This window comes from Erythrolamprus reginae, chromosome 8 (assembly GCF_031021105.1).
Source record: "Erythrolamprus reginae isolate rEryReg1 chromosome 8, rEryReg1.hap1, whole genome shotgun sequence".
Lineage (NCBI taxonomy): Eukaryota > Metazoa > Chordata > Lepidosauria > Squamata > Dipsadidae > Erythrolamprus > Erythrolamprus reginae.
In genome coordinates, this window is record NC_091957.1 from 46,040,372 (window position 1) to 46,056,380 (window position 16,009).

The 16,009-nt window shown below is 43.7% G+C and overlaps 1 protein-coding gene across 1 annotated transcript in view; it reads right to left on the bottom strand.

The window, feature by feature from the left end:
- The window catches only part of DRP2 (dystrophin related protein 2), a 60,813-nt gene extending 53,363 nt beyond the window's left edge, over nucleotides 1-7,450 (bottom strand). The window contains exon 1 of the mRNA XM_070759847.1: nucleotides 7,343-7,450. Within this exon, the coding sequence (XP_070615948.1) occupies nucleotides 7,343-7,450 (108 nt within the window). The remainder of the gene's footprint in view (nucleotides 1-7,342) is intronic.
- Nucleotides 7,451-16,009: the final 8,559 nt, after the last annotated feature.

Genomic DNA, 16,009 nt, shown 5'->3' on the forward strand with positions numbered 1-16,009 from the left:
TCCTGGGCTGTGTGCCAAACCCCCCTCTTCCAAGTCACCCCCACCTTCTTCTTCGTCCGAGGAAACTGCACTACCTGCCTCTGTCGGCAATAAAACAGGCCTATGACATGTTGATGTTTCCCCTGCATCCACCTCCACATTCCTTGGGGCAGGAGCTGGGCCAGAGCCAACCACAACAGATAGAGGGATAGATGGATAGATGGATAGATGGATAGATGGTGTTCTGTCTGGGTCCCCCCAGACGCCAAAACCAACCAAAAAGAGTAGCCAGACACACTGGTAAAAAGCAAAGGCAGTTTATATAATTCAAAGCAAACAAAGGTAACAAAAACTGTTCTTACAGACAGGAACACTATGAAGCTTCACAGAGGTTTCACGAAGGCCAGGCAATAAAACAGGATTCTTGCTGGCAAAAACAATGCTGGAGATAATAAAACCCACGCCTCCCCCAAGTCTTCCAGACTTCTAGGCCACAAGCCAAGATCAGAGACGCCGAGAATCGAAGCAAGGTCACAGGACTCCCAATTGATAACTCTCCACAAGACTGTAAGGGCGGGCCTGCCTTTTCAACCCTGCTGAGGAGAACCACACCCAAACCCAGCTGTTGCCAATTCAGGGATGGAAATACCTTTCTAATTGGCCCCGTCTTTGAGCTGCTCGTCGCTGCCTCATGTCTATTATAGCCTGTGCGTCTTCATCCAATGAATCCAGGCTACTAGCTGGGGAGAGTCCCCCCCCCCGGGGGTCTCAGGCTGCTCTCCCTCCTCCTATTCCTGATGTTCCTCTCCCCTGTCTGCCTGGTCCTCCCCCTCCTGTTCACTGTCCTCCTCCCCTGGGCATGGATCCGGCAGAGATCCAGCCAGTCCCTGAGGAGCCTCAGGCTGAATCACAACAGATGGATAGATGGATAGATGGATGGACGGACAGAAAAATGATAAATAGAAAGATGATAGTTACTGTAGATATAGTAGATAATATAGATAAATGATAGAGATGATAGAATATAGAGATAGAATATAGAGATAGATAGATAGATTGATAGAAAGACAGACAGACAGACAGACAGACAGACAAGAGAGTGAGAGAGAGAGAAAGAGGGAGGGAGAAAGAGAAGTGGAGCTGGTGATAGAGATGGCAAAAGGGCTCTTCCGAAGAGTTTTTCTACATTCCAGAAATCAACAGAGCCTCTATTCTAATTTTGGGTAGCAAAACCTTTGCCCCATTTGTAACAAATAAAACATTTCCTTCTTATTCCATTGAGATATATCCTGAATATATACCCGGAATACAGCCAAAACAGCCTAGCCTTGTCAGAATTTGCCCGGCTGTGCCCATTTCAAGCTAGGCTTAATTTGACAGGCTTTTCTCTCCTAATACATCACAACATCAAAAGCAATACAGTACAGATTTCTGAAAGAGAGAGAGAGAGAGAGAGAATACTGGCGGCTCCAGCTTAAAACGATGCCCTTTATAAATCATTCACATCAAAGCTGTGGTGCATCTTGCTGTGGTCGCTTGGGATTTTCCACATGCCCAAGCAGACTAACGACCTGCTCTGTAACCATTGTAGCTCCCCAAAACCCAAGTGGGGGGAACTCTTATCCGAATCCAAATTCTTTAAAGAAGGACATCTCAAGCAACCTCATGGGCCAGGCTGGCAAAGAACCTGACGGGGTAGGAAACCCACAAAAGGGATTCACCATTTGTGCAGCAACGCCAGAGGAGGTTCCCCCCTTCTTCACTTGGAATCAACAACAACAACAACAGAGTTGGAAGGGACCTTGGAGGTCTTCTAGTCCAACCCCCTGCTTAGGCAGGAAACCCTACATTACTTCAGACAGAGGGTTATCCAACATCTTCTGAAAAACCTCCAGTGTTGGAGCATTCACAACTTCTGGATTAATTGTTCTAACTGCCAGGAAATTTCTCCTTAGTTCTAAGTTACTTTTCTCCTTGTTTAGTTTCCACCCATTGCTTCTTGTTCTACCTTTAGGTGCTTTGGAGAATAGCTTGACTCTTTCTTTTTTGTGGCAACCCCTGAGATATTGGAAGATGTTCTGCCGGCGTGTTTCAACCGCCTGTAATTACGGGGTAATTAGTCCAGGAAGATACACACCACATGATAAAAGGAAACCCCAAAAGTTTTTATAAACAGAAAAACAGAAACAGCTCCCTTTTTAAATGTCAAAGGGATTTTCTGGTACACACAAGGCACAGGTGAAATGCAATCCAATTGCTCACCCAATAACTGGGAAATTGAGTCCAATTCTAAAGTCCAGAGAGTCCACACACAATCTTGAACAGCACAAAAACCACGATCTTGACGAAACAATGAATCAGATAAACTGCCATGAGGCTAAAACACCAGGCTGCACTTTTATCTGTAGCACTAATTACAGCAGCCCCACCCAACCACAGGTGGCCTCATTTTCTCTTGTAATAATCCTTCAGTTGTTGTCTCCTATGCATCACTCTACGCATGCGTGGATGTGTCATTAATTCTTGTTCAGAATCCAGGGAAGATACAGATGATTGATCTCCTCCTGGGCTGTCTGCCAAACTCCCATCTTCCCTGTCACTCACGCTTCCTTGGTCAGATGAGGCTTCGTTGGCAGATTCCATTGGGAGCAAAACAGGCCTGCAGCATGTGGATGTTTCCCCCACATCCACCTGCACATTCCTTGGGGCAGGAGCTGGGCCAGAGCTAACCACAACCGAAGATTGCTATCATTTCTCCCCTAGTCCTTCTTTTCATTAAACTAGCCATGCCCAGTTCTTGCAACTGTTTTTCATATGTTTTAGCCTCCAATCCCCTCAACATCTTTGTCGCTCTTCTCTGCACTTTGAGTCTCAACATCCTTTTTGCATCGTGGCAACCCAAACTGAATGCAGTATTCCAAGTGTGGCCTTACCAAGGCCTTATAAAGTGGTATTAACACTTCAAGTGATCTTATAAGTTGACTCCCTCTTCTTTGTGGCCACCCCTGAGATACAGGAACACTGCTGTTATGACTCCCCTGGTCCTCCTTTTCATTGAACTAGCCATGCCCAGTAAATCAATGCATTTTTAAAATCAGGTTATAAAGTAATATAAAATACAAAGAAGCAAAGAAGATTACAGGAGGAGGGAAGGGAAAGAAAAGTGTGGAAGGGTAGGGAAAGAAAGAGAAAAAAGAAAGCATTGACGGAGGACTCTACCTGTTGCAGTAGAATAAGGCGTTAACAACAAATCACAACTTTTTCTTTTACCGTAACAGTACGAGGCAGTTCATTTCTACAGAAATCTATCAGTCTAATCTGGGAAACCCCAAATCAAAGTTTCATTTTTTTCTACATTGGGCATGAAGTTCAGAAGTGGTTTCCCAGTGGAAACACAAGTACTTCTGTTTTCTTTTCTTTAATCAAAGTTATTTATTTATTTATTCTTTGTCCAATATACAATACATATGGAATGAAATAGACATTAAGTAGTATATATAGGGATAGTAAGTAAAAAAGAAGAGGAGTGGATGAGAGGGAGAGAATATATAGGATATATGAGAAAAGGAAAGGTAATTGGACAGGGGACATTAGGCACATCAGTGCACTTATGTCAGTTTTGTCATTTCAACCCACTCCATCAACTTCTATTTGCAATCAAAAATTATTGAATTATGCGTAAGCTATTTTCCAGCTTTAGTACCCAAACTATCAGTCCATTACTGTGTCCGGAGAGGGGCGGCATATAAATCTAATAAATAATAATAATAATGATGATGATGATGATAATAATAACAATAACAATAACAACAACAACAACAACAACAATAATAATTACTGCTACAAAAAAGTCTGTCTGGCCGATCCACTCACCCCTCTCTCGATCCCCCCATCCGCGCACCAGATCTATACGTGGACCATGGCTTACCTATTCAGAATTTGGAAAGAGCTCCATGGGGAATTCCTTGCCTGGCTGACAGCTCTCTACCTCCCCAACCACCTCCCAAAAAAAGAAGAGAAGAGAAGAAAAGGGGAAGGGAGAAGCGACATAAAAGGGAGGACCCAGAGACGTTGCTTGATGCCTTGAGACTGTGACCCCCTTGGAATCTGCAGGAGGTGGTGGTGGCAGAGTGACAACCAACCGTTCTCTCCGTGAATTGGGGCTTTGTCTAGGTGGAATTCCAAGCCATTGTTGACTCTGGAGGGGCGGGGGAGGGTGACAACAAGAGGGAACGTAGAACTGCTTATGGGCGAGGAAGGCTTAAATGTTACGGGCGAGGCTCTTGAACTCCCCCAAGCATGGAACAGTGTGACAGTCACGCTCAACTTTTCATTACTCAGGCAAAAGGAAGCTTGGTCAACCGGGGTTGGAACTGGCCTTTGGGATGAGATCTTCTAGACATGGGGAAAGGGAGGGGAAGTGGGGCAGGGTCTCTGCTGGAAAATGGGCTTAGAATGAAGATCCCACATCACATTTTACGTAGCTCTGCAGAAGCTTTAGTACACAAAATTGTCTGCTTGGCTGCATAGCTAGAGGTATAACAAGCAGGAAGAGGGAGATTATGATCCCGCTATATAGCGTGCTGGTAAGACCACGTTTGGACTCCTGTGTTCAGTTCTGGAGACCTCACCTACACAAAGATATTGATAAAATTGAACGGGTCCAAAGACGGGCTGCAAGAATGGTGGAAGGTCTTAAGCATAAAACTTATCAGGAAAGACTTCATGAACTCAATCTGTATAGTCTGGAGGACAGAAGGGAAAGGGGAGGACATGATTGAAACATTTAAATGTGTTAAAGGGTTAAATAAGGTTCAGGAGAGAAGTGTTTCTAATAGGAAAGTGAACCCAAGAACAAGGGGGCACTATCTGAGGTTAGTTGGGGAAAAGATCAGAAGCAACGTGAGAAAATATTATTTGACTGAAAGAGTAGTAGATGCTTGGAGCAAACTTCCAGCAGACGTGGTTGGTAAATCCACAGTAAATGAATTTAAACATGCCTGGGATAAACATATATCCACCCTAATATAAAATACAGAAAATAGTATAAGGGCAGACTCGATGGATCATGAGGTCTTTTTCTGCCGTTAGTTTTCTATATTTCTATGTTTTTAGACATGAGGAGAGGGAGGGGAAGTGGGGCAGGGTCTCTGCTGGAAAATGGGCTTAGAATGAAGATCCCACATCACATTTTACGTAGCTCTGCAGAAGTTTTAGTACACAAAATTGTCTGCTTGGCTGCATAGCTAGAGGTATAACAAGCAGGAAGAGGGAGATTGTGATCCCGCTATATAGAGCACTGGTGAGACCACATTTGGAATCCTGTGTTCAGTTCTGGAGACCTCACCTACAGAAAGATATTGATAAAATTGAACGGGTCCAAAGACGGGCTACAAGAATGGTGGAAGATCTTAAGCATAAAACTTATCAGGAAAGACTGAATGAACTCAATCTGTATAGTCTGGAGGACAGAAGGGAAAGGGGGGACATGATCGAAACATTTAAATGTGTTAAAGGGTTAAATAAGGTTCAGGAGGGAAGTGTTTTTAATAGGAAAGTGAACAAGAACAAGGGAACACAATCTGAGGTTAGTTGGGGGGAAAGATCAGAAGCAACGTGAGAAAATATTATTTGACTGAAAGAGTAGTAGATCGTTGGAACAAACTTCCAGCAGACGTGGTTGGTAAATCCACAGTAACTGAATTTAAACATGCCTGGGATAAACATAGATCCATCACAAGATAATGCGCAGGAGCCAAATCTCACAGTAATGGGCGCATATGTGCCCATTGGATGTGTGTGTGCCCGCGACAGTCCCGGTAGCAGCTAGTAAGTGCAACGCCCCTCAAAGGTGACCCTAGAATCAGCACGTAGACACTTCAGCCTCAACAAACTCCCCCTATAAAAATCTCCTGCTGTCCCCCTTTCTCTGTAGCCCACCTTTAAAGGCAAACTCTTTTGTTTTTAGGAATAAATAGAATCTCGTTTTTATTTATTCTTGTGCAGCTCCGGCTGGAGTTGGAACCCCAAGTTATCCTTCTGACACTGGCCTGTGGAATTCTTAAGGAGTCTCTGGAATTTATGGCTGGCACCCAAGCCTTAGCACCGAAGAAGGAAAACATGCATTGTTTTCACCAAGAGGATTCCATTCCCATCAACCATCTGGGCCTCCCACGGATTTTTGCTTCAAAGGGCATTTCCTTGCTCCAACTCGCCTACAAGCATGGGATTAAAAGTCCCTTCTCGCTTCTGTTCCAGCCCTGCCTCTTTCTTCTTCCATCAACCAGCCTGATGTGCTACTCAGCACCTCTGTTTTATAGAATGGAATATGAGGGTCGCCCAGAAAGGAATGCACCATATTTTTTTTCTCAGCCTACAGTAATGGTACAGATGCAAAACTTTAGATATACATTATTTCAATTGTCAGGAGTGCGTGTGTAAATTTTGTGTTTCTCCAGACAGATAGCGTAGCTACAGCAGTGTTTCGAAATGGCGTCTGTAAGTGATGTACGGTACAAACAGCATGCCGTCATTTAATTTCTCACTGCAGAGAAAGAAACTGTTTGGAACATTCACCAATGTTTGTGTACAGTTTATGGAGAATCTGCAGTCGACAGAAGTACGGTTAGTCGCTGGGCACAGAGGGTGAGCTTAAAGAGGCGATTCGTACAGTGCAGAAAGGGCTTAGTGACTAGAACAAGGAGTGGTACCGACAGGGCATATACGCCCTTGTGTCTCGCTGGAGGAAGGCCATAGAACAGGACGGAGATTATGTGGAAAAATAGGGAGTGTAGAAGAAAATATTTACAAACCCTTCACATCCTGGACATAAATTGTTTCAACTCCTACTCTCAAAACAATGCTACAGGGCACTGCACAACCAAAACAACTAGACTCAAGAACAGTGTTTTCCCAAACGCCATCCCTCTGCTAAAACAAATACTTCCCTCAACACTCAAACTATTTACTAAGTCTGCATCTTATGATTCTTGGTGAACTTGTCTTTTCTTCTATGTACACTGAGAGTATATGCACCACCAAGACTAATTCCTTGTGTGTCCAATCACACTTGACCAATAAAAAATTCCATTCCATTCCACTTCACATTCTATTCTATTCTATTCCCATTCCATTTCAATTTCCCCAATTTCATCAACTTCACCATCCATTCTTCCATTGTAGGTAGCCCCAAGTCCCTTCTCTCTTTATGTATATAAAAATCCCATTCTATTCCACTCCATTCCACCTATTCTAATGCATTCCATTCCATTCCACTCCATTCCTCTACTCTCCATTCCATTCCCTTCTATTTTTGTATTCCACAATTCTATTCTACAACTCTATTCTATTCTAAAAGTCTTACCTGAGATTGAGGGTAGGAGGTGCTGTTGCGACGGGATGCCCCGGCGTTGTGCCATTCACGACATCTGGGGAGGGTGAATGAGCATCCCTGCATGACCATGGGCTGCATTAGAACAGGTGCTCATGAGGACCAACCCTGGGCTGAGCAGCGGCAACTGGAAGGAAGATGAAGGACGAAGGGTTAGTCCATCTTTCCATAGGATTTACAGCAGCAGCTCAAACTTGGCCATTTTATGTATTTTTATTTTATTTATTTTATTTATTAGATTTGTATGCCGCCCCTCTCCGAAGATTCAGGGCGGCTCACAACAGCAATAAAAACAATATAGCAGTGGAACAAATCTAATATTAAAAACATATAAAAACCTATCATTATTTAAAAAAACAAACAGCACATTCATACCAAACATAAAACAAAGTATAGAAAAAAAGCCTGGGGGAAAGGTGTCTCAACTCCCCCATGCCTGGCAGTATAAGTGAGTCTTGTTTATGAAAGAGAGGAAGGGTGGGGGCAATTCTAATCTCCAGGGGGAGTTGGTTCCAGAGGGCCGGGGCCACCACAGAGAAGGCTCTTCCCCTGGGGCCCGCCAAATGACATTGTTTAGTCGACGGGACCCGGACAGGGCCAACTCTGTGGGACCTTATCAGTCGCTGGGATTCATGCGGTAGCAGGCGGTTCTGGAGGTACTCTGGTCCAATGCCGTGTAAGGCTTTAAAGGTAATGACCAACACTTTGAATTGTGACCGGAAGCCGATCGGCAGCCAATGCAAGCCACGGAGTGTTGAACATACGTGGGTGAATCTGGGAAGCCCCACGATGGCTCTCGCGGCTGCATTCTGCACGATCTGAAGTTTCCGAACACTTTTCAAAGGTAGCCCCATGTAGAGAACGTTGCAGTAATCGAACCTCGAGGTGATGTATGGACTTCAACTCCCAGAATTCCCCGGATCCCAGTCAGAGGTCCCAGGATTTATTTATTAGTTCAGTTTATAAGCCACCCACCAGTGGTATACTATACTACACTATATAGAGCACTGCAGATCAGAACAATTAGACAGAAGGGCAGTTTTTCCCCTCCAAATGTCATCACTCTGCTTAGCAACTAATTCCCAGAACTCTGTCAAATAATTTACTAAGATTGTATTCCATTATTCTTCTCTTCCTTACTAGTATCTATCTTTTCCCACTTATTACTATAACCATTTTGCTTGTATCTTACAATTATATTGCTTTTATTATGTTTCCTAGTACGATTTGATGGCTTATTAGTAACCTTGACTATCACATAGAAACATAGAAACATAGAAGATTGACGGCAGAAAAAGACCTCATGGTCCATCTAGTCTGCCCTTATACTATTTTCTGTATTTTATCTTAGGATGGATATATGTTTATTCCAGGAATGTTTAAATTCAGTTACTGTGGATTTATCTACCACGTCTGCTGGAAGTTTGTTCCAAGGATCTACTACTCTTTCAGTAAAATAATATTCTCTCATGTTGCTTTTGATCTTTCCCCCAACTAACTTCAGATTGTGTCCCCTTGTTCCTGTGTTCACTTTCCTATTAAAAATACTTCCCTCCTGGACCTTATTTAACCCTTTAACATATTTAAATGTTTTGATCATGTCCCCCGTTTTCCTTCTGTCCTCCAGACTATACAGATTGAGTTCATGAAGTCTTTCCTGATACGTTTTATGCTTAAGACCTTCCACCATTCTTGTAGCCCGTCTTTGGACCCGTTCAATTTTGTCAATATCTTTTTGTAGGTGAGGACTCCAGAACTGAACACAGTACAGTATTCCAAATGTGGTCTCACCAGCACTCTATATAGCGGGATCACAATCTCACTCTTCCTGCTTGTTATACCTCTAGCTATGCAGCCAAGCATCCTACTTGCTTTTCCTACCGCTTGGCTGCACTGTTCATCCATTTTGAGACTGTGGCATTTTTGAATTCTTGATGAATATATTTTATTCTCCCTATGTATACTGAGAGCATATACACCTAAGACAAATTCCTTGTGTGTCCAATCACATTTGGCCAATAAAGAATTCTAGATTCTAGACTCAGGCTCAGCATATTGGCCCCCAACTATATGGCTCCTCATTTTACCGACTTTGGAAGGATGGAAGGCTAAGTCAACTTTGAGCCTGGTGAGATTCGAACTGCCAAATTGCAGGCAGCCAGCAGAAGTAGCCTGCAGTAATGCATTCTAACCACTGCGCCACGACCACGGTCGTTATTGTAGGAAACCTATATCACCTCTTTGCTGTTTGGAAACTTCCCCTCAAATACTACAAAGCCAAATTGCTCACTCGCTCTTCGGGTGGGAATTATTTAGAATAGGCACATACTGGAAGAATCATCTCTGTGTTAGCAAATACTTCAGAAGAAAAGGATTTAGGGGTAGTGATTTCTGACAGTCTCAAAATGGGTGAACAGTGCAGTCAGGCGGTAGGGAAAGCAAGTAGGATGCTTGGCTGCATAGGTAGAGGTATAACAAGCAGGAAGAGGGAGATTATGATCCCGCTATATAGAATGCTGGTGAGACCACATTTGGAATACTGTGTTCAGTTCTGGAGACCTCACCTACAAAAAGATATTGACAAAATTGAACGGGTCCAAAGACGGGCTACAAGAATGGTGGAAGGTCTTAAGCATAAAACGTATCAGGAAAGACTTAATGAACTCAATCTGTATAGTGTGGAGGACAGAAGGAAAACGGGGGACATGATCAAAACATTTAAATATATTAAAGGGTTAAATAAGGTCCAGGAGGGAAGTGTTTTTAATAGGAAAGTGAACACAAGGACAAGGGGACACAATCTGAAGTTAGTTGGGGGAAAGATGAAAAGCAACATGAGAAAATATTATTTTACTGAAAGAGTAGTAGATCCTTGGAACAAACTTCCAGCAGATGTGGTAGATAAATCCACAGTAACTGAATTTAAACATGCCTGGGATAAACATACCGTGTTTCCCCGATAGTAAGACCCCCCCGATTGTAAGACATATGGGGGGTTTCAGGGGGGTCGGCTAATATAAGCCATACCCCGAAAGTAAGACATATGTCTTACTTTCGGGGAAACACGGTATTGCGGGGGGGGGGGGGGGGAGCCCGATGACGTCGGGAAGAACAATCCAGGCTTGCCAACCTGGAAATGTGGGGTCACTCGGAAAAATGGAAGTTCTAAAACTTCGGACCAGCGCCATCCTTCGCTTTGCCAAGCTGGGGAAGAGGCGGTGGCGGCGAGGCGAAGGACGGCGCTCCCCTCCGCTCGGCTCGCTTCGGACCAGCGCCGTCCTTCGCCTCGCCGCGGTGCCACTGCCTCTTCCTCGGCTTGGCAAAGCGAAGGACGGCGCTGGTCCCCGCTAAGCCTTCTGCGCCTGACTCGGCGAGGCAAGAGGGAAGAAGGAGAAGCGCAAGTGGATGCGGAGCGCCCGGGAGGCATTGATCCACCGTCAAAGCGAAGGACGGATAAATGCCTCCCGGGCAGATCAATGCCTCCCGGGCGCTCCGCATCCACTTGCGCTTCTCCTTCTTCCCTCTCACCTCGCTGAGTCAGGCGCAGAAGGCTTAGCGGGGACCAGCGCCATCCTTCGCTTTGCCAAGCCGGGGAAGAGGCGGTGGCGGCGAGGCGAAGGACGGCGCTCCCCTCCGCTCGGCTCGCTTCGGACCAGCGCCGTCCTTCGCCTTGCCACGGCGCCACCGCCTCTTCCCCGGCTTGGCAAAGCGAAGGATGGCGCTGGTCCCCGCTAAGCCTTCTGCGCCTGACTCAGCGAGGTGAGAGGGAAGAAGGAGAAGCGCAAGTGGATGCGGAGCGCCCGGGAGGCATAGATCCGCCCGGGAGGCATTTATCCGGCCTTCGCTTTGACAGCGGTGTGAGTGGAGGCGGGAAACGGCGGGGGGGGGGGTCTGAAAGGACACGCGCGCCGCGACGCTCGCACCTGGCTCCGCGCCTTCCCGGCGCCCGTAGTTCCCTTCACTTCCTTTGCCTTGCGCCCACCGCCCCCCCAATCGTCCGGCCCGTAAAGCGGTATGGGGCTGGGGGGGGGTGGACGCCTAACGCCGCCCGCCCGGAGGAGAAGAGGCCTCGCCCGGGCCAAAGCCCGAAGACGAGCCGGCCTCGGTGCCAGGGACAATATAAGACATACCCCCAAAGTAAGACACAGTGGGGCTTTTGGGGGTAAAAAGATAGTAAGACACTGCCTTACTATCGGGGAAACACGGTATATCCATCCTAAGATGAAATACGGAGAATGGTGTAAGGGCAGACTGGATGGACCATGAGGTCTTTTTCTGCCGTCAGACTTCTATGTTTCTTTGGGGTCTCCCCCATCTCCACCCCAACAGGCGATTCATGGGAGACCGAAAAGAAGGCTAAAAAGCCATCGGATGAAGAAGGAGAAACGAATGGAAAGTTCTGAAAGTTTTGAAAGATTCTAGGAAGTGACATCAAATCAAGCAGAGCAAACCTTGGAGTGCCACTCCCTGGAGATTGGGTGTAGAGCAACTTTGTGCATCTGTGTGTCAATGTAAGAACATCAGAACCTAAGAAGAGCCATTCTGAATCAGGCCAAAGCCCATCGAGTCCAGCATTCTGCGTCACACAGTGGCCCACCAATTGTCTATAGGGATCTTGAACAGAAAGAGAAGGCAAGACCCTCCCTTTCCCTTGACCCTCAACAAATGGTACTCAAGGGAATCCTGCCTGCCTCAAGCAACATAGAGGCGGCACATGGACATCCGTTTCAATAACCACTGACACACTTGGCATCCATGAATCTGTCTAATCCTGCCTTGAAGCTATCAAGGTGGACAGCTGTCACGACCTCTTCTGGAAGGGAATTCCATAAACCAACGACCCTCTGGGTGAAGAAATATTTCCCTTTATTTGTCCTCGCTTTCTTACCTAGGAGCTTTAGGGAGGGCCCCCTTGTCCTAGTATTGTATTATAGAGAAAATAACTTTTCTCTATCCACCTTTTCTATCCCATGCATGATTTTATACACTTTGATCAAGTCACCCCTTAAACGCCGTCTTCCAAGGCTGAAGAGGCCAAGGCATTGCAACCTGGTCTCATAAGGGAGGTGCTTCATTTCCTTGATCATTCCTGTTGCCCTTTTTTGCACCTTTTCCAGTTCCATTATATCCTTCTTGAGGTGAGGTGACCAGAACTGTACACAGTACTCCAAGTGTGGTCTCACTATCAATGTGTGAGTGTGATGGTTGTTTGTGCATGTTTGAGTCAGTGTTGATTCGTGACAACTGGGACTACTTTGGGTAGTTTTCTGGGTAAGATTTTAGAAATGTATGGTCTCATTCTACTCCTATTTGCAGGGTTTTGTATTCTCTTTTCTCTTTCTCAGTTCTTTCTCTTTCATTCTGCTGTCTCCATGCACTGCCAACGTCCACTATACATACTTTTTCTGTCTTGTTTTTATCAACAGTAGTTAAATCTGGGGGTGTTTTTATCATTAGTATTAATCCAACTACGTGCAGTATGCTGGCTAGATCCTGCTTTGTGATCGAGAGGGAGATTAAATGAGCTAGTAACAGCATCACGGAACAAAAGAATGAATTTCACTGCATTTTGCAACTTTTATGGCTTTGCTTGTAAAACCACAGTTCCAATTGTTAGTATAACCTATAAAGCCTTTCGTGGCATCGGACCAGAATATCTCCGGGACTGCCTTCTGCCATACGAATCCCAGTGACCGATTAGGTCCCATAGAGTTGGCCTTCTCCGGGTCCTGTCGATGAAACAATGTCGTCTGGCGGGGCCCAGGGGAAGAGCCTTCTCTGTGGTGGCCCCGACCCTCTGGAACCAACTCCCTCTGGAGATCAGAACTGCCCCCACCCTCCTTGCCTTTCGCAAACTCCTAAAAACCCACCTCTGCCATCAGGCATGGGGAAATTGATTCCCCTGGGCCGTTTCATTTTATGTATGGTTTGTTTGGGATGCATGACTGTTTTTTTTATAATAAGGGTTTTAAACTGTTTTTTAACCATTAGATTTGTACTATGTATTGTTGTTGTAAGCAGTTCCGAGTCTCCGGAGAGGGGCGGCATACAAATCTAATTTATTATTATTATTAATAATAATAATAATAATAATAATAATAATAATAATAACTATAATAACTACAATAACTACAATAATAATAATAATAATAATAATAATAATAATAATAATAATAATAATAATAGATCACACAGACTGACTACAAGCATAGACATGATGCTGTGGCACAGATGATCCACTGGAACTTGTGCCGGAACTACCTTTTACCAGTGGCAAAGAACTGGTGGGATCATAAGCCCGAAAAAGTGGTCGAAAATGAGCAAGCAAAACTACTATGGGACTTCCGACTTCAGACTGACCGAATTCTGAAGCATAACACACCAGACATCCTGATTGTGGAGAAAAAGAAAGTATGGATCATCGACATCGCAATCCCAGGAGACAGCAGAATTGAGGAGAAGCAGCTAGAGAAATTAGTGAAATACGAAGATCTAAAAATCGAGCTGCAACGACTCTGGCATAAACCAGTGAAAGTGGTCCCAGTGGTACTTGGCACACTGGGTGCGGCGCCAAAGGATTTCAGCGGATGTTTGAAAACCATTGAAATTGACAAAATCTCCATCTGTCAATTGTAAAAGGCCCCTTTACTGGGATCGGCAAACATAATTCGCCGCTACATCACTCAGTCTTAGGTGCTTGGGAAGCGCCCGACTGGTGATAAAATACAAAATCCAGCATAGTGATCCTGTTTGCTGTGTTGTATTGACATAATAACTACTATTATTCTGCTTGGGCTGCAAGCATCTCTTTTCCGGGTACCATAGCATACTCTGAGAAGCACGATTTGTGTGTAATAGATCTCTTTTCCCTTTCAGTACTGTACTTTGCTTTTCCAATTGTTAGTGACACCGACAAAGATAAAGTGTACAAGGCATTTTCTAGGCACTGCCAGGACTTAGGTGAGCTCCATCTTTTGTAAAAAAAACCACTGAAGCTTTTTTGCATTAAAGATTTCACTAGAATTTGTTTAGTGGGTTTGTTCAAAATGCTATTTTTGAAACAGGGCTTTTCGTACTACAATCATGAAATGTAAGTAAAAGGTTTAGATCAAATAACGGTGACATGGGAAAGAAAAAGAACAAAGTGTTTAGCTGAACATGGTGATTAAATGAACTGAACACAACAAAAACTAAAAATATATAAAAATATTAATAGTTACGTGAAATAAATGTAATTCTTAAACATTAAATCTGGACTATGCAGCTATACATTACATCACCCTTTTTATTTTTTAACCATGAAGCCTTAAAAAAAAAAATTAAAAGATTGTTAAAAAAAATAAAAAACATAACACACTTAAACCTTGGACCTATTCCTTAAAATCAGAAGGCATAAAATGTCTTTCCCCGTGATTAAAATTATCGTGTTTGCTGTACCCCAAACTTGAATGCTATTGCTATTGATAAAGTTGAAGCAATCCATAAAATGACACATCCAACATTATATCAAGAGCATAAGGAAATATTATTAGGACAGAAGGAAAAGGGGGGGACATGATTGAAACATTTAAATATATTAACGGGTTAAATAAGGTCCAGGAGGGAAGTATTTTTAATAGGAAAGTGAACACAAGAACAAGGGGACACAATCTGAAGTTAGTTGGGGGAAAGATCAAAAGCAACATGAGAAAATATTATTTTACTGAAAGAGTAGTAGATACTTGGAACAAACTTCCAGCAGACGTGGTAGATAAATCCACAGTAACTGAATTTAAACATGCCTGGGATAAACATATATCCATCCTAAGATAAAATACAGAAAATAGTATAAGGGCAGACTAGATGGACCATGAGGTCTTTTTCTGCCGTCAGACTTCTATGTTTCTATGTTTCTATTATAGTGTGATCCTAAACATATTTTCTCTAAGATTATGTTAACATATGTATTAATGTGAAAATAGAAGAAAGCTATAACAGAACGAGACCAAATCATACGAGTTAAAGAACTATCAGATTCTTTGAAGCCACCTTATTGACAGAAAGTGCTATATAAGACCAGTCATTGTAATTTATTCCAACCTGCATCATAATTAAATCATAATTTACCCCAAAGGATAAAAGAGGGATGTTTTAAAAAGGAAAGTTTAAAGAGAGATGACAAAGCAAGTCTGATTGATTTATAAATAAGAGAGTCAGTTGAATCTCTTGCGAACAACCCAGAAGATCAGAAAAATGGAAGGACTCCACTCTACCTATATACCTTGAGTTCACTCAACTAGCTCACCTTAATAACTCAGTTTCCTCCTTTCACTCAACCATCTTTGACCATCCAACTTACTACACATGAATAATACACTAAGATTAAATACGCTTGGCTAATTGGTGAGGTTTCGTGTGGTGAGAATACCGTAATACTATGCCATGCAGAAATTCCAACACTTTGGGCAACCTTTTGCTAACTAAAGAATCATTCTGGGCTCCTGCCCTGATACATCTACACTATTTTTATTGAATTCTTTAAAGTCAGGTAGATTAGTGTGCAATTCAAGTGCTTTTGAACTTTTACTGCCCTATCTATCTCACGAGCTAGAAAATATTTCTACTTTCTAACCAGTGCTTCCAATTGTTACAAGATAATTT